Source organism: Tachypleus tridentatus, chromosome 7, assembly GCF_004210375.1.
Source record: "Tachypleus tridentatus isolate NWPU-2018 chromosome 7, ASM421037v1, whole genome shotgun sequence".
NCBI lineage: Eukaryota > Metazoa > Arthropoda > Merostomata > Xiphosura > Limulidae > Tachypleus > Tachypleus tridentatus.
In genome coordinates this window covers 122,995,752-123,017,334 of record NC_134831.1, presented here as the reverse complement: position 1 = coordinate 123,017,334, position 21,583 = coordinate 122,995,752, and the positions used below count along the sequence as shown (strand labels likewise).

Genomic DNA, 21,583 nt, shown 5'->3' with positions numbered 1-21,583 from the left:
ACACATAAAACAAACACAACCCTAGTAATATCCATACACATAAAACAAACACAACCCTAGTAATATCCATACACATAAAACAAACACAACCCTAGTAATATCCATACACATAAAACAAAAACAACCCTAGTGATATCCATACTCATAAAACAAACACAGCCCTAGTAACATCCATACTCATAAAACAAACACAACCCTAGTAACATCCATACTCATAAAACAAACACAACCCTAGTAATATCCATATACACATAAAACAAAAACAACCCTAGTAATATCCATACTCATAAAACAAACACAACCCTAGTAATATCCATACTCATAAAACAAACACAACCCTAGTAATATCCATACTCATAAAACAAACACAACCCTAGTAATATCCATACTCATAAAACAAACACAACCCTAGTAATATCCATACTCATAAAACAAACACAACCCTAGTAATATCCATACTCATAAAACAAACACAACCCTAGTAATATCCATACTCATAAAACAAACACAACCCTAGTAATATCCATACACATAAAACAAACACAACCCTAGTAATATCCATACTCATAAAACAAACACAACCCTAGTAATATCCATACACATAAAACAAACACAACCCTAGTAATATCCATACTCATAAAACAAACACAACCCTAGTAATATCCATACACATAAAACAAACACAACCCTAGTAATATCCATACACATAAAACAAACACAACCCTAGTAATATCCATACACATTAAAACAAACACAACCCTAGTAATATCCATACTCATAAAACAAACACAACCCTAGTAATATCCATACTCATAAAACAAACACAACCCTAGTAATATCCATACTCATAAAACAAACACAACCCTAGTAATATCCATACACATTAAAACAAACACAACCCTAGTGATATCCATACACACTAAAACAAACACAACCCTAGTGATATCCATACACATAAAACAAAAACAACCCTAGTAATATCCATACACATAAAACAAACACAACCCTAGTAATATCCATACACATAAAACAAACACAACCCTAGTAATATCCATACACATAAAACAAACACAACCCTAGTAATATCCATACACATTAAAACAAACACAACCCTAGTAATATCCATACACATAAAACAAACACAACCCTAGTAATATCCATACACATAAAACAAACACAACCCTAGTAATATCCATACACATAAAACAAACACAACCCTAGTAATATCCATATAAAACAAACACAACCCTAGTAATATCCATACACATTAAAACAAACACAACCCTAGTAACATCCATACACATAAAACAAACACAACCCTAGTAATATCCATACACATTAAAACAAACACAACCCTAGTAATATCCATACACATAAAACAAACACAACCCTAGTAATATCCATACACATAAAACAAACACAACCCTAGTAATATCCATACACATAAAACAAACACAACCCTAGTAATATCCATATAAAACAAACACAACCCTAGTAATATCCACATCATAAAACAAACACAACCCTAGTAATATCCATACACATAAAACAAACACAACCCTAGTAATATCCATACACATAAAACAAACACAACCCTAGTAATATCCATACACATAAAACAAACACAACCCTAGTAATATCCATACTCATAAAACAAACACAACCCTAGTAATATCCATACACATAAAACAAACACAACCCTAGTAATATCCATACACATAAAACAAACACAACCCTAGTAATATCCATACACATAAAACAAACACAACCCTAGTAATATCCATATCATAAAACAAACACAACCCTAGTAATATCCATACACATAAAACAAACACAACCCTAGTAATATCCATACTCATAAAACAAACACAACCCTAGTAATATCCATACTCATAAAACAAACACAACCCTAGTAATATCCATACTCATAAAACAAACACAACCCTAGTAATATCCATACACATAAAACAAACACAACCCTAGTAATATCCATACACATAAAACAAACACAACCCTAGTAATATCCATACACATAAAACAAACACAACCCTAGTAATATCCATACTCATAAAACAAACACAACCCTAGTAATATCCATACACATAAAACAAACACAACCCTAGTAATATCCATACACATAAAACAAACACAACCCTAGTAATATCCATACCATAAAACAAACACAACCCTAGTAATATCCATACACATAAAACAAACACAACCCTAGTAATATCCATACACATAAAACAAACACAACCCTAGTAATATCCATACACATAAAACAAACACAACCCTAGTAATATCCATACACATAAAACAAACACAACCCTAGTAATATCCATACTCATAAAACAAACACAACCCTAGTAATATCCATACACATAAAACAAACACAACCCTAGTAATATCCATACACATATAAACAAACACAACCCTAGTAATATCCATACTCATAAAACAAACACAACCCTAGTAATATCCATACACATAAAACAAACAATATCCATACATAAAACAAACACAACCCTAGTAATATCCATACACATAAAACAAACACAACCCTAGTAATATCCATACACATAAAACAAACACAACCCTAGTAATATCCATACACATAAAACAAACACAACCCTAGTAATATCCATACACATAAAACAAACACAACCCTAGTAATATCCATACTCATAAAACAAACACAACCCTAGTAATATCCATACTCATAAAACAAACACAACCCTAGTAATATCCATACACATAAAACAAACACAACCCTAGTAATATCCATACACATTAAAACAAACACAACCCTAGTAATATCCATACACATAAAACAAACACAACCCTAGTAATATCCATACACATAAAACAAACACAACCCTAGTAATATCCATACACATTAAAACAAACACAACCCTAGTAATATCCATACACATAAAACAAACACAACCCTAGTAATATCCATACACATAAAACAAACACAACCCTAGTAATATCCATACACATAAAACAAACACAACCCTAGTAATATCCATACACATTAAAACAAACACAACCCTAGTAACATCCATACACATAAAACAAACACAACCCTAGTAATATCCATACACATTAAAACAAACACAACCCTAGTAATATCCATACATAAAACAAACACAACCCTAGTAATATCCATAACATAAAACAAACACAACCCTAGTAATATCCATACACATAAAACAAACACAACCCTAGTAATATCCATACACATAAAACAAACACAACCCTAGTAATATCCATACCATAAAACAAACACAACCCTAGTAATATCCATACACATAAAACAAACACAACCCTAGTAATATCCACATAAAACAAACACAACCCTAGTAATATCCATACACATAAAACAAACACAACCCTAGTAATATCCATACACATTAAAACAAACACAACCCTAGTAATATCCATACACATAAAACAAACACAACCCTAGTAATATCCATACACATAAAACAAACACAACCCTAGTAATATCCATACACATAAAACAAACACAACCCTAGTAATATCCATACACATAAAACAAACACAACCCTAGTAATATCCATACTCATAAAACAAACACAACCCTAGTAACATCCATACTCATAAAACAAACACAACCCTAGTAATATCCATACACATAAAACAAACACAACCCTAGTAATATCCATACTCATAAAACAAACACAACCCTAGTAATATCCATACACATAAAACAAACACAACCCTAGTAATATCCATACACATAAAACAAACACAACCCTAGTAATATCCATACACATAAAACAAACACAACTAGTAATATCCATAACATAAAACAAACACAACCCTAGTAATATCCATACACATAAAACAAACACAACCCTAGTAATATCCATACATACCCATAAAACAAACACAACCCTAGTAATATCCATACTCATAAAACAAACACAACCCTAGTAATATCCATACATACACATAAAACAAACACAACCCTAGTAATATCCATACTCATAAAACAAACACAACCCTAGTAATATCCATACTCATAAAACAAACACAACCCTAGTAATATCCATACACATAAAACAAACACAACCCTAGTAATATCCATACACATAAAACAAACACAACCCTAGTAATATCCATACTCATAAAACAAACACAACCCTAGTAATATCCATACTCATAAAACAAACACAACCCTAGTAATATCCATACACATAAAACAAACACAACCCTAGTAATATCCATACACATAAAACAAACACAACCCTAGTAATATCCATACACATAAAACAAACACAACCCTAGTAATATCCATACTCATAAAACAAACACAACCCTAGTAATATCCATACTCATAAAACAAACACAACCCTAGTAATATCCATACACATAAAACAAACACAACCCTAGTAATATCCATACATAAAACAAACACAACCCTAGTAATATCCATACACATAAAACAAACACAACCCTAGTAATATCCATACACATAAAACAAACACAACCCTAGTAATATCCATACTCATAAAACAAACACAACCCTAGTAATATCCATACACATAAAACAAACACAACCCTAGTAATATCCATACACATAAAACAAACACAACCCTAGTAATATCCATACTCATAAAACAAACACAACCCTAGTAATATCCATACATACTCATAAAACAAACACAACCCTAGTAATATCCATACTAGTAATATCCATATCATAAAACAAACACAACCCTAGTAATATCCATACTAGTAATATCCATACACATAAAACAAACACAACCCTAGTAATATCCATACTAGTAATACACTCATAAAACAAACACAACCCTAGTAATATATATATAAAACAAACACAACCCTAGTAATATCCATACACATTAAAACAAACACAACCCTAGTAATATCCATACACATTAAAACAAACACAACCCTAGTAATATCCATACATAAAACAAACACAACCCTAGTAATATCCATACACATTAAAACAAACACAACCCTAGTAATATCCATACACATAAAACAAACACAACCCTAGTAATATCCATACACACCCTTATAAACAAACACAACCCTAGTAATATCCATACACATTAAAACAAACACAACCCTAGTAATATCCACACATAAAACAAACACAACCCTAGTAATATCCATACACATAAAACAAACACAACCCTAGTAATATCCATACACATTAAAACAAACACAACCCTAGTAATATCCATACACATAAAACAAACACAACCCTAGTAATATCCATACATAAAACAAACACAACATAAAACAAACACAACCCTAGTAATATCCATACACATAAAACAAACACAACCCTAGTAATATCCATACACATAAAACAAACACAACCCTAGTAATATCCATATAAAACAAACACAACCCATATCCATACTCATAAAACAAACACAACCCTAGTAATATCCATACTCATAAAACAAACACAACCCTAGTAATATCCATACACATAAAACAAACACAACCCTAGTAATATCCATACTCATAAAACAAACACAACCCTAGTAATATCCATACACATAAAACAAACACAACCCTAGTAATATCCATACCATAAAACAAACACAACCCTAGTAATATCCATACTCATAAAACAAACACAACCCTAGTAATATCCATACTCATAAAACAAACATAACCCTAGTAATATCCATACTCATAAAACAAACACAACCCTAGTAATATCCATACACATAAAACAAACACAACCCTAGTAATATCCATACTCATAAAACAAACACAACCCTAGTAACATCCATACACATAAAACAAACACAACCCTAGTAATATCCATACACATAAAACAAACACAACCCTAGTAATATCCATACACATAAAACAAACACAACCCTAGTAATATCCATACACATAAAACAAAAACAACCCTAGTGATATCCATACTCATAAAACAAACACAACCCTAGTAATATCCATACTCATAAAACAAACACAACCCTAGTAACATCCATACTCATAAAACAAACACAACCCTAGTAATATCCATACACATTAAAACAAACACAACCCTAGTGATATCCATACACATAAAACAAACACAACCCTAGTAATATCCATACTCATAAAACAAACACAACCCTAGTAATATCCATACTCATAAAACAAACACAACCCTTGTAATATCCATACACATTAAAACAAACACAACCCTAGTGATATCCATACACACTAAAACAAACACAACCCTAGTGATATCCATACACATAAAACAAACACAACCCTAGTAATATCCATACATACCCTAGTAATATCCATAAAACAAACACAACCCTAGTAATATCCATAACATAAAACAAACACAACCCTAGTAATATCCATACACATAAAACAAACACAACCCTAGTAATATCCATACACATTAAAACAAACACAACCCTAGTAATATCCATACTCATAAAACAAACACAACCCTAGTAATATCCATACACATAAAACAAACACAACCCTAGTAATATCCATACACATAAAACAAACACAACCCTAGTAATATCCATACACATTAAAACAAACACAAACCCTAGTATATATCCATAGTAATATCCATTACAAAACAAACACAACCCTAGTAATATCCATACACATTAAAACAAACACAACCCTAGTAATATCCATACACATTAAAACAAACACAACCCTAGTAATATCCATACACATAAAACAAACACAACCCTAGTAATATCCATACACATAAAACAAACACAACCCTAGTAATATCCATACTCATAAAACAAACACAACCCTAGTAATATCCATACTCATAAAACAAACACAACCCTAGTAATATCCATACACATTAAAACAAACACAACCCTAGTAATATCCATACACATAAAACAAACACAACCCTAGTAATATCCATACTCATAAAACAAACACAACCCTAGTAATATCCATACACATAAAACAAACACAACCCTAGTAATATCCATACTCATAAAACAAACACAACCCTAGTAATATCCATACACATAAAACAAACACAACCCTAGTAATATCCATACATTAAAACAAACACAACCCTAGTAATACCCTATAACATCCATACACATAAAACAAACACAACCCTAGTAATATCCATACACATAAAACAAACACAACCCTAGTAATATCCATACACATAAAACAAACACAACCCTAGTAATATCCATACAACCCATCCATAAAACAAACACAACCCTAGTAATATCCATACACATAAAACAAACACAACCCTAGTAATATCCATACTCATAAAACAAACACAACCCTAGTAATATCCATACACATAAAACAAACACAACCCTAGTAATATCCATACCATAAAACAAACACAACCCTAGTAATATCCATACACATAAAACAAACACAACCCTAGTAATATCCATACACATAAAACAAACACAACCCTAGTAATATCCATACTCATAATACAAACATAACCCTTGTAATATCCATACTCATAATACAAACACAACCCTAGTAACATCCATACACATAAAACAAAAACAACCCTAGTAATATCCATACACATAAAACAAACACAACCCTAGTAATATCCATACACATAAAACAAACACAACCCTAGTAATATCCATACACATAAAACAAACACAACCCTAGTAATATCCATACACATAAAACAAACACAACCCTAGTAATATCCATACTCATAAAACAAACACAACCCTCGTAATATCCATACTCATAAAACAAACACAACCCTAGTAATATCCATACACATAAAACAAAAACAACCCTAGTGATATCCATACTCATAAAACAAACACAACCCTAGTAATATCCATACTCATAAAACAAACACAACCCTAGTAATATCCATACACATTAAAACAAACACAACCCTAGTGATATCCATACACACTAAAACATAGACAACCCTAGTAATATCCATACACATAAAACAAACACAACCCTAGTAATATCCATACTCATAAAACAAACACAACCCTAGTAATATCCATACACATAAAACAAACACAACCCTAGTAATATCCATACTCATAAAACAAACACAACCCTAGTAATATCCATACACATAAAACAAACACAACCCTAGTAATATCCATACACATTAAAACAAACACAACCCTAGTAACATCCATACACATAAAACAAACACAACCCTAGTAATATCCATACACATTAAAACAAACACAACCCTAGTAACATCCATACACATAAAACAAACACAACCCTAGTAATATCCATACACATAAAACAAACACAACCCTAGTAATATCCATACACATAAAACAAACACAACCCTAGTAATATCCATACCATTAAAACAAACACAACCCTAGTAATATCCATACACATAAAACAAACACAACCCTAGTAATATCCATACCATAAAACAAACACAACCCTAGTAATATCCATACACATAAAACAAACACAACCCTAGTAATATCCATACTCATAAAACAAACACAACCCTAGTAATATCCATACACATTAAAACAAACACAACCCTAGTAATATCCATACTCATAAAACAAACACAACCCTAGTAATATCCATAACCAAATAAAACAAACACAACCCTAGTGATATCCATACTCATAAAACAAACACAACCCTAGTAATATCCATACCATAAAACAAACACAACCCTAGTAATATCCATACACATAAAACAAACACAACCCTAGTAATATAAAACAAACCTAGTAATATCCATACTCATAAAACAAACACAACCCTAGTAATATCCATACTCATAAAACAAACACAACCCTAGTAATATCCATACATAAAACAAACACAACCCTAGTAATATCCATACTCATAAAACAAACACAACCCTAGTAATATCCATACTCATAAAACAAACACAACCCTAGTAATATCCATACACATAAAACAAACACAACCCTAGTAATATCCATACTCATAAAACAAACACAACCCTAGTAATATCCATACACATAAAACAAAAACAACCCTAGTGATATCCATACTCATAAAACAAACACAACCCTAGTAATATCCATACTCATAAAACAAACACAACCCTAGTAACATCCATACTCATAAAACAAACACAACCCTAGTAATATCCATACTCATAAAACAAACACAACCCTAGTAATATCCATACTCATAAAACAAACACAACCCTAGTAATATCCATACTCATAAAACAAACACAACCCTAGTAATATCCATACACATTAAAACAAACACAACCCTAGTAATATCCATACACATTAAAACAAACACAACCCTAGTGATATCCATACACATAAAACAAACACAACCCTAGTAATATCCATACACATAAAACAAACACAACCCTAGTGATATCCATACTCATAAAACAAACACAACCCTAGTAATATTCATACACCTAAAACAAACACAACCCTAGTAATATTCATACTCATTAAAACAAACACAACCCTAGTAATATCCATACATAAAACAAACACAACCCATAAAACAAACACAACCCTAGTAATATCCATACATAAAACAAACACAACCCTAGTGATATCCATACTCATAAAACAAACACAACCCTAGTAATATCCATACCATAAAACAAACACAACCCTAGTAATATCCATACTCATAAAACAAACACAACCCTAGTAATATCCATACTCATAAAACAAACACAACCCTAGTAATATCCATACACATAAAACAAACACAACCCTAGTAATATCCATACAAACAAACACAACCCTAGTAATATCCATACACATAAAACAAACACAACCCTAGTAATATCCATACACATTAAAACAAACACAACCCTAGTAATATCCATACACATAAAACAAACACAACCCTAGTAATATCCATACACAACAACCCTAAATATCCAAACACAACCCTAGTAATATCCATACTCATAAAACAAACACAACCCTAGTAATATCCATACACATAAAACAAACACAACCCTAGTAATATCCATATAAAACAAACACAACCCTAGTAATATCCATACTCATAAAACAAACACAACCCTAGTAATATCCATACACATTAAAACAAACACAACCCTAGTAATATCCATACACATTAAAACAAACACAACCCTAGTAATATCCATACACATAAAACAAACACAACCCTAGTAATATCCATACACATTAAAACAAACACAACCCTAGTAACATCCATACACATAAAACAAACACAACCCTAGTAATATCCATACACACATAAAACAAACACAACCCTAGTAATATCCATACACATAAAACAAACACAACCCTAGTAATATCCATACACATAAAACAAACACAACCCTAGTAATATCCATACACATAAAACAAACACAACCCTAGTAATATCCATACACATTAAAACAAACACAACCCTAGTAATATCCATACATAAAACAAACACAACCCTAGTAATATCCATACACATAAAACAAACACAACCCTAGTGATATCCATACTCATAAAACAAACACAACCCTAGTAATATCCATACACATAAAACAAACACAACCCTAGTAATATCCATACTCATAAAACAAACACAACCCTAGTAATATCCATACTCATAAAACAAACACAACCCTAGTAATATCCATACTCATAAAACAAACACAACCCTTGTAATATCCATACACATAAAACAAACACAACCCTAGTAATATCCATACCATAAAACAAACACAACCCTAGTAATATCCATACATAAAACAAACACAACCCTAGTAATATCCATACTCATAAAACAAACACAACCCTAGTAATATCCAAACAAACACAACCCTAGTAATCCATACATAAAACAAACACAACCCTAGTAATATCCATACACATAAAACAAACACAACCCTAGTGATATCCATACTCATAAAACAAACACAACCCTAGTAATATCCATACTCATAAAACAAACACAACCCTAGTAACATCCATACACATAAAACAAACACAACCCTAGTAATATCCATACACATAAAACAAAAACAACCCTAGTGATATCCATACTCATAAAACAAACACAACCCTAGTAATATCCATACTCATAAAACAAACACAACCCTAGTAACATCCATACTCATAAAACAAACACAACCCTAGTAATATCCATACACATAAAACAAAAACAACCCTAGTAATATCCATACTCATAAAACAAACACAACCCTAGTAATATCCATACTCATAAAACAAACACAACCCTAGTAATATCCATACACATAAAACAAACACAACCCTAGTAATATCCATACACATTAAAACAAACACAACCCTAGTAATATCCATACACATAAAACAAACACAACCCTAGTAATATCCATACACATAAAACAAAAACAACCCTAGTAATATCCATACTCATAAAACAAACACAACCCTAGTAATATCCATACACCCTCATAAAACAAACACAACCCTCGTAATATCCATACACATAAAACAAACACAACCCTAGTAATATCCATACACATTAAAACAAACACAACCCTAGTAACATCCATACTCATAAAACAAACACAACCCTAGTAATATCCAAACAAACACAACCCTAGTAATATCCATACTCATAAAACAAACACAACCCTAGTAATATCCATACTCATAAAACAAACACAACCCTAGTAATATCCATACACATAAAACAAACACAACCCTAGTAATATCCATACACATTAAAACAAACACAACCCTAGTAATATCCATACTCATAAAACAAACACAACCCTAGTAATATCCATACTCATAAAACAAACGCAACCCTAGTAATATCCATAAAACAAACACAACCCTAGTAATATCCATAAAACAAACACAACCCTAGTAATATCCATACACATAAAACAAACACAACCCTAGTAATATCCATACTCATAAAACAAACACAACCCTAGTAACATCCATACTCATAAAACAAACACAACCCTAGTAATATCCATACTCATAAAACAAACACAACCCTAGTAATATCCATACTCATAAAACAAACACAACCCTAGTAATATCCATACTCATAAAACAAACACAACCCTCGTAATATCCATACACATAAAACAAACACAACCCTAGTGATATCCATACTCATAAAACAAACACAACCCTAGTAAATATCCATACACATAAAACAAACACAACCCTAGTAATATCCATACACATTAAAACAAACACAACCCTAGTAATATCCATACTCATAAAACAAACATAACCCTAGTAATATCCATACACATAAAACAAACACAACCCTAGTGATATCCATACACATAAAACAAACACAACCCTAGTAATATCCATACTCATAAAACAAACACAACCCTAGTAATATCCATACCATAAAACAAACACAACCCTAGTAATATCCATACACATAAAACAAACACAACCCTAGTAATATCCATACACATAGTAAAAACAAACACAACCCTAGTAATATCCATACACATAAAACAAACACAACCCTAGTAATATCCATAATATCCTAGTAATATCCATACACATAAAACAAACACAACCCTAGTAATATCCATACTCATAACAAAAACACAACCCTAGTAATATCCATACACATTAAAACAAACACAACCCTAGTAATATCCATACTCATAAAACAAACACAACCCTAGTAATATCCATACTCATAAAACAAACACAACCCTAGTAATAATACATAAAACAAACACAACCCTAGTAATATCCATACTCATAAAACAAACACAACCCTAGTAATATCCATACACATAAAACAAACACAACCCTAGTAATATCCATACACATAAAACAAACACAACCCTAGTAATCCATACCATACCCTAGTCACCCTAGTAATATCCATAAAACAAACACAACCCTAGTAATATCCATACTCATAAAACAAACACAACCCTAGTAATATCCATACTCATAAAACAAACACAACCCTAGTAATATCCATACTCATTAAAACAAACACAACCCTTGTAATATCCATACACATTAAAACAAACACAACCCTAGTGATATCCATACACATAAAACAAACACAACCCTAGTAATATCCATACACATAAAACAAACACAACCCTAGTAATATCCATACGCATAAAACAAACACAACCCTAGTAATATCCATACTCATAATACAAACACAACCCTAGTAATATCCATACTCATAAAACAAACACAACCCTAGTAATATCCATACACATTAAAACAAACACAACCCTAGTGATATCCATACTCATAATACAAACATAACCCTAGTAATATCCATACTCATAATACAAACACAACCCTAGTAACATCCATACTCATAAAACAAACACAACCCTAGTAATATCCATACTCATAATACAAACATAACCCTAGTGATATCCATACTCATAATACAAACACAACCCTTGTAACATCTATACTCATGGATGTATTGATACAGGTAGAGCTAATAGGGAGTCTCTTAAATATTCATTAGTTCATTTCTTACGTTTTTCATTGACCTTTTTATAAATATTATTATAATATTGAAAACAAAAAATTAAAATAAAAATCGAAAAGAACCACATAAACACATATAAAATATATGTAATACAGATCATATCTCTTAGTTCAGCAATGAAACATACTAACTATGCTATATATATATCACACATGCACACACGAGTATATTTAAAGCTTAATATAATTATAAACACCATCTTTATAAATACACTCACCTGATTTAAACCACGTATCTTGTATCACATTTATTTTTTCTTTGTTAGGTGAATGGGCGTTTAAAAGTTTATGTTCTTTGAAATAACAACGAGAGCTACATTAACTCAAAATCTTTATTCATAAATATCCATAAAATGTATATTTCATACAATAAAAGATTCCATAAAATGTGGTCAATTTGAGAACGGCTTTATTGAAAAGGAATTATCTAACACAACACAGGGGTGAAAGAAGCAAAGGTTACAAAAGTAGGACTGAAGAATGGACAGGACGTAGCAAATGGTTTGTCTCCTAATACTGATAATCCAATGATTCATGGCTCATTGCCCGTTGACGCGAAAATGGGTTTAATGTAGTTAGCGTGTTGTAAGAGTAAGGGTCAGATCTCATTATTCGTGGGTAAAAACTTCAATTTTATAGAATCATTTTAAAATATATCATATTTTGAATAAAAAATCAAAATAGTGTCTTCGTGTTTTTAAGAAAGGTTGATACGGTAAAGGTTAATTGAAACTGACCACTGACCATGCTTTCTAGTAAATTATGTTTTGCTGAACGACATCGATTTCACAGCGTTATCAACGAGATTATCAAAAGATAAATAGGAAGTGACAATGGACAATGTTTGTTTTATTAGAATTAGGGGACACTAAACTGTCATGACTAAGTATATACTTTATAAGAATTAGGGGGTGCAGAACTGTCATGACAAAATATTTATTTTATTAGAATTAATGGAACTATGCTGTTATAACAAAACATATGTTTTGTTAGAATTATGGGTACTACACTCCCATGACTAAATATTTATTTTATTAAGGTATACTAAACTACTACCATTAAACATTTATTTCATAAATTGAAATAACTGAATGTTTGGTCCGAGCAAAACAATCATCCGGCTGTACGGACTGCCCCCCGCTAGTACAGCGGTATGTCTCCGGATTTACCACGCTAAAATCAGGGGTTCGATTCCTCTCGGTGGGCTGAGCAGATATCCCTTTGTGGCTTTGCTATACGAAACACACACACACACACACACACTGTACGGACTACTTCGGAAAGTCAAACGGCAGCCAAAACTTAACAGAACTACAGAAAGTAACATCTAAAACAATGTTCCGATACGCACAATGTTAAACGTATAACTGCATAAAAGCTGTATTTAAAACTCGCATGAAGTACCAGCATACCGTAGAATTCGTTCGCATTTATTTTGGATTTCCTATCATAATGTACAATACCAAATATAAAATGACCAGTTATCTCAGCTACTCGTTGTTTTGGGATAATGTAAATGTATCTCTTCAAAGTTTCCATAATTATTTACAATACTGTATACATAGCTGTATTTATTCTTCCATTATTAAGGTTCTTAAAAAAATGTCATTAACATCTCATAACTGATTGCAGAAGGATAATGTTTTTTTTTGAAACAATCAGATGATTGGTTATCCACAGATTATGTATCAGACAAATAACAAAACAATCCTTTGATAAGTTAATTACATTAAAAGTAACGAATTCACTGCGTCTTAATTAGAAAAGTCTAAGTAAGCCATTTGAAAAATTCATATTAAAAATTAATGTCATCCATCAACCTTATGGACAAAACATGTCCTCCCCTCCGTCCTCAGCGCTATATCTTACGTGACTTATTGGTCAAACACTGAGAAGTGGAGAGATAAATATATGTGTTTAGTATTTTCGTTGACACAGCGTAAAATCTGTGGGAATGTACTTGTGGCAAGCACAGCACAGACAGCCCATTTTGCAGCTTTGTGTTTAACTATAAACAAAACCACTTGCAACTCGAACAACTGACCGTAATAAGAAAATGGCGTAATTTTAGTAGAAGCCACGCGGTGTTCACCTTTATGAAACATTGAAAACGCGCCAAACATGCTTGCTCCCTTTCAGCCGTCGCGGGTTCGCATCCCCTTCGCGCCAAACATGCTCGCCCTTTCAGCCGTGGGGGCGTTATAATGTGACGGTCAATCCCACTATTCGTTGGTAAAAGAGTAGCCCAAGAGTTGGCGGTGGGTAGTGATGACTAGCTGTCTTCCTTCTAGTCTTACACTGTTACATTAGGGACGGCTAGCACAGATAGCCCTCGAGTAGTTTTGTGCGAAATTCAAAAACAAACAAACAAACAAACAAACAAACAAGTATCTAGTGAAAGGCGACACTCTGGGTATTAGGTAAAGAGCATTGATGGATTGAAGTAAAACCAGAAAAGCTTTCTGTGTAGGAGAGTATTCACAACTTACTGAGCATGCAAACAACGTATACAGAGACTACAATAACAACAGAAAATTCAAACAACGAGTGCCTCTACTAAACAGAAAAAAAAAGACACAAGTCAGTTTTAATTTTTTGTCACTTCATTCATTTATTTTTTTAGTTTCTGTATTTTAAAGTGTTTTTATATTACCATTAATCGCGGAATCCTGAATATTATTTTAAAATGAAAGCCGTGAACAATACAAAGCTTTATAAACAGTAAAACTTTCTGTCTCGCTACAAAGAATTCGTTCGAGGACGTTGTAGGGTAACTAAGGTAACAGCAAGCTCAACATTGTACAGTTCTCAAAAGGGCCTTAGCTGTTGTTATAGAAACAACCAGAGCTAGTCTCCGCTGTACAGCAAATGCAATTGGTATGTTTGTTGGTTTTTTCTTACGAAAAACGAGTACAATAAGATTTTCAAACAACATTGCACTCGTTAATTTTCATAGGCTACAAGATATTTAGGTCATGTCGCTTTATTTCAAGGTGTGTGATTAAGAGATATTTGCGAAACTTATCATGACAGAGGTACGACCTGTACAGAATGGTGTAAGTTTGATCATTTTTTTCTGTTATTAAACTCAGTAAATCACTTAAGATCTTAGATAAGTTTTAAACAAAAGCGAGTAGATTGAAATGTTTTAGCGTTGTAAGACAAATAGTAAAAACAGCATCATACTATGGAATTACAAATTTTAATTACACTGCAAGTTAGACCGATTATATCGCCCCCTAGTGGCATAGCGGCATGCCTGTTAACTTATACAGCTAGAAACCGGGTTCTGATACCAGAGGTGGGCAGAACACCCATAGCCCATTACGCAGATTTGTGCTTAATTCCAAACAATCAATCAACATCGATTATGTCGTAATCAGTAGAAATTTTACTGATTTGTTGAAAGAGCATATTATATGGAAAAAATTATATATTTTGAAACAAAAACAACCGAGAGAGGGAACTTGTGCCGCGCTAAATATTTGTTTTGTCTTTTTTTTTTTTTTAACAACTTCAGTTGTTTATCTCAAACCATACATGTAAACGAAAAATGCATATCTACCATGTCAAAAGCGTTTAGAACGAACAGAGTGAACAAACTCGTAATGCTAGAACCTGTACAAAATATTAAGTCGCTGTACACTTTATCCTGTAAAGCGCGGGTTCTCGCTACCAGCATAATCTGTAATTTGGTGAAGAGGGTTAGGGAACTTCTGATCTTTCACAAGTCAGTAAGGGCTCCGAGAGATATAAATTTTCATGTTTTCTGATCTAATTTGACTTGCAAAATATCGACTGTTTTTTAACGCAAATATTTTATAATATATTCATTTTTATATTTATAATATGTATAGATATATTAACAACTAATGCAACTTCTAGAAACTACATGACGGTGAAACTGATAGATACTGGAAGTTACTGTCGCCTTAAGACAACGTTTACATAAATATGAATAAGAAGTTTCGACCTTCTTAGGTCATTTTCAGATAAACGAAGGCAGTTTCTGGGCATGTGCCTTATGGACGAGATTTAATAGCCATACCTGTCGTCTTCAGAATACATTTTTAGTTCGAGTGGGTTTCGCGTCATCGTGAAATAAGTGTTACGTTCTTAGCATTCTCCATTCCTTTTTATTTTAATGTATTAAACGAGCAAATCTGTTTTGAAAATGTAGTGTTTCCGAAAGATAAACAAAGATAGCGTCCCATGATTCACGCTATGTACCACTTGATTTTATATTTGTATGTAGTTGCATGAATTCTTCGCTAATTTCAGCCAGGAACTATTGGTGTTTCCAACTTCCTGGACCGGCAGGTGTATGCTATCAAAAAGACAATCGGTCAAGGTATGTTGGATGTAGCCTTACTCACAGCCAACGCCTCTCAGCTGAAGCTCCTGTTACACGTTGGACAACGTCATGATTTTTATTACCTGCTGCTAACCCTGATCAGTATATCTATCATTTTGCAGGTTGGTGTTTACTTTAAGGCTGTTATGTTACTATACAAAATAACATATACTGTGGTATTCTTTATAGATTATGATTTTTTTTCACTTTAAATCTTAGGTCATAACTATAAATTCGTTGTTTTTTCTTTTTCTGCTGTCATCTACATTCAGGTTTAATAATTTTGCCTTCTACACTTCACGATATTATAATAAAAGCGACTGTTAACAATATTCACATAATTTCACATATGTCTAAGTCACTGTTTGATTAAAATTATTTAATGCGATTTTTCCAGTTCTAATTAAAACTCAGTATTATAGATATGAATTTTACTTAGTACACAGATTGTTCACGAATCCATTATACATGTTTGTCCATCTGTTTTCATTGGTACAGTTTCAAATACTAATTAAGACTCAGTATTATAGATATGAATTTTACTTAGTACACAGATTGTTCACGAATCCATTATACATGTTTGTCCATCTGTTTTCATTGGTACAGTTTCAAATACTAATTAAGACTTAGTATTATAGATATGAATTTTACTTAGTACACAGATTGTTCACGAATCCATTATACGTGTTTGTCCATCTGTTTTCATTGGTCCAGTTTCAAATACTAATTAAGACTCAGTATTATAGATATGAATTTTACTTAGTGCACAGATTGTTCACGAATCCATTATACGTGTTTGTCCATCTGTTTTCATTGGTCCAGTTTCAAATACTAATTAAGACTCAGTATTATAGATATGAATTTTACTTAGTACACAGATTGTTCACGAATCCATTATACGTGTTTGTCCATCTGTTTTCATTGGTCCAGTTTCAAATACTAATTAAGACTCAGTATTATAGATATGAATTTTACTTAGTACACAGATTGTTCACGAATCCATTATACGTGTTTGTCCATCTGTTTTCATTGGTCCAGTTTCAAATACTAATTAAGACTCAGTATTATAGATATGAATTTTACTTAGTACACAGATTGTTCACGAATCCATTATACGTGTTTGTCCATCTGTTTTCATTGGTCCAGTTTCAAATACTAATTAAGACTCAGTATTATAGATATGAATTTTACTTAGTACACAGATTGTTCACGAATCCATTATACGTGTTTGTCCATCTGTTTTCATTGGTCCAGTTTCAAATACTAATTAAGACTCAGTATTATAGATATGAATTTTACTTAGTGCACAGATTGTTCACGAATCCATTATACGTGTTTGTCCATCTGTTTTCATTGGTACAGTTTCAAATACTAATTAAGACTCAGTATTATAGATATGAATTTTACTTAGTACACAGATTGTTCACGAATCCATTATACGTGTTTGTCCATCTGTTTTCATTGGTACAGTTTCAAATACTAATTAAGACTCAGTATTATAGATATGAATTTTACTTAGTGCACAGATTGTTCACGAATCCATTATACGTGTTTGTCCATCTGTTTTCATTGGTACAGTTTCAAATACTAATTAAGACTCAGTATTATAGATATGAATTTTACTTAGTACACAGATTGTTCACGAATCCATTATACATGTTTGTCCATCTGTTTTCATTGGTCCAGTTTCAAATACTAATTAAGACTCAGTATTATAGATATGAATTTTACTTAGTACACAGATTGTTCACGAATCCATTATACGTGTTTGTCCATCTGTTTTCATTGGTCCAGTTTCAAATACTTTTAAAACATGTTGGCAGTTTTTTCTTTTCAATCCAAAGCCAACTCATAAAATATTTGTATTTCAATTTCCCGTTAAATAACTTATTCTGAGATATAAATAAATTTCTAAACTCCTGCGCGTTACTAAAGGCTGTTGAATATAACGTTCGCAATTTATCATGAACCAAGGATGGTACTAGCCAATAAAGAGGCTGAGATGGTCTAGAAATATTATTGAGAGCTACCCAATACACTTTGTGGGCACACTTACTATAGAAAGTATGAGGTTAACAGCAACCATTACTTGGTGAGTGCAGGGTATTACAGCGAAGGGTAAGACACAGTTTAGACTTTAGAGTACTCCAGTACCCCCTTCCCCGCGATGAACAAAAGATCATAATTCAAATAATATATCGTGTGTGTGTGTGTGTGTGTGTTTTTATAGGCCTGTGCTAATTATAAACATTAGTTCGTGTACTTTGTTGGAGTTAATTTTCCATCTTATATATGGTTAAACACAAGGTCAAACCAGTAGTATACCCTTCGTACTACGTAAATGCCGTGTGAAGTTACGATAGAAATACGATACATCCATAAGCAAGTGTATAGATAGCCAAATATTGAGGACATATTCAAGTTCTTCAGTCTTGATAGAGATTATGAAGTAATGTACCAGCAGATGCTTAGAGAAAAACAAACAAGATATAACAATTTCGGAAAAAACAATAACTTTGAGGTTCGAGGTATTTAGCGACTAATTCATCGTGAGATGCATAGGACACGTCACTATACCCTAGTTCCGGGCGTGGAAGACGCTATTTTTTCCACAGAATAAGTCTCAAAAATTTACCCTGCGTCTTCCAGGCCGAAGATTACGTTGCTCATAGGCCTAAACCTATAGGAAGTGTTTCGATACCAGACAATAATCCAAGCCCCTTTATACAACCCTAATGAAATGTATAATTTACTTGGTATTAAATAACAAATAAATAAACAAGAACAGATCACCATATATATGGTGCTGTAATAACAGGACTCTTTTAACTCCTCAGTCTTAGAATAACGTTATTACTGATAATACAGATATTCTAGTGGTAACATAAGGTACACACTTTCAAAGGTAGATATGATAAACATATAGCTTATAAAAAAGATGTGGGTAAGATGATTTATGTACCGTAAGTCACTAAGTAATCTATGAAACATCTTGGTAAGATTAGTGTAAGTGCTGTGACCTTATTATGTTTGTCTTTTTTTTTTTTTTCTTCAAAATTTAGCTAATCAAAATGAGGGTTCGACGCCGGGAAATACTGTAATTATTTTGAGGCACATAGTGCTACAACTAATAATCATAAAAAAACATCAAAAAAACGACGTTTAAGTAAAAAAAAAAAAATTATTTAATACAACTTAGTTATATCAACAGTGTCCGTTAGTTAGGTATTTAGTTCTAACCGTTATTAAGCGAGCTCAGCTTTGAGAAACGAGACGGGAGCGGAAGGTAAGTTATGGGTGCTGTAATTTATACTGATTTCATTTTTATTTACATATCTGTACAGCTTTCGGCCGGAGTTATTATGACAGTGAAGAGTCGGTTCAACATCAACAAAGAGCGGAACCACCGTCGAGCAGATATACTCAATGACATTCTCACATGGATGATTTTCGTTATAACCATTCTGAACATTTTCATATCCTCTTTTGGAGTTGAAATAACTCAGGTGCCGGTCAATTCAGCTCGGAAATAAACGCAGGCTTTAATTACGTTTTATTATTCTTGTACATTTTTGACGAAAGAAAAACACAATATTTAAGAAGATGATTTATTATGCTCACGCAACTCTGGTTCGATGAATTTATTTGCGCGAATAAAAAACGAAACTAAACTAAAACAAATTACCCACGAGAAGTTTCAACAGTACTACTACGATAATTTTCACTATTAACGTTCGAT

General features: G+C 32.3%; 1 protein-coding gene across 2 annotated transcripts; it reads left to right on the top strand.

Moving 5' to 3' along the window:
• Positions 1-16,248: 16,248 nt before the first annotated feature.
• Positions 16,249-21,400, top strand: LOC143256522 (ninjurin-1-like). 2 transcript variants are annotated; one of them, XM_076513863.1, is made up of 3 exons: positions 16,249-16,367; positions 17,772-17,966; positions 21,189-21,400. In XM_076513863.1, exons 1-3 carry the CDS (start codon positions 16,359-16,361, stop codon positions 21,375-21,377), a joined length of 393 nt encoding a protein of 130 aa, XP_076369978.1. In that variant the 5' UTR covers positions 16,249-16,358; the 3' UTR covers positions 21,378-21,400. The 2 variants fall into 2 exon arrangements, with proteins under 2 accessions (XP_076369978.1, XP_076369977.1); XM_076513862.1 differs by lacking the exon at positions 16,249-16,367 and adding an exon at positions 16,381-16,546.
• The last annotated feature ends 183 nt before the right edge of the window (positions 21,401-21,583 follow it).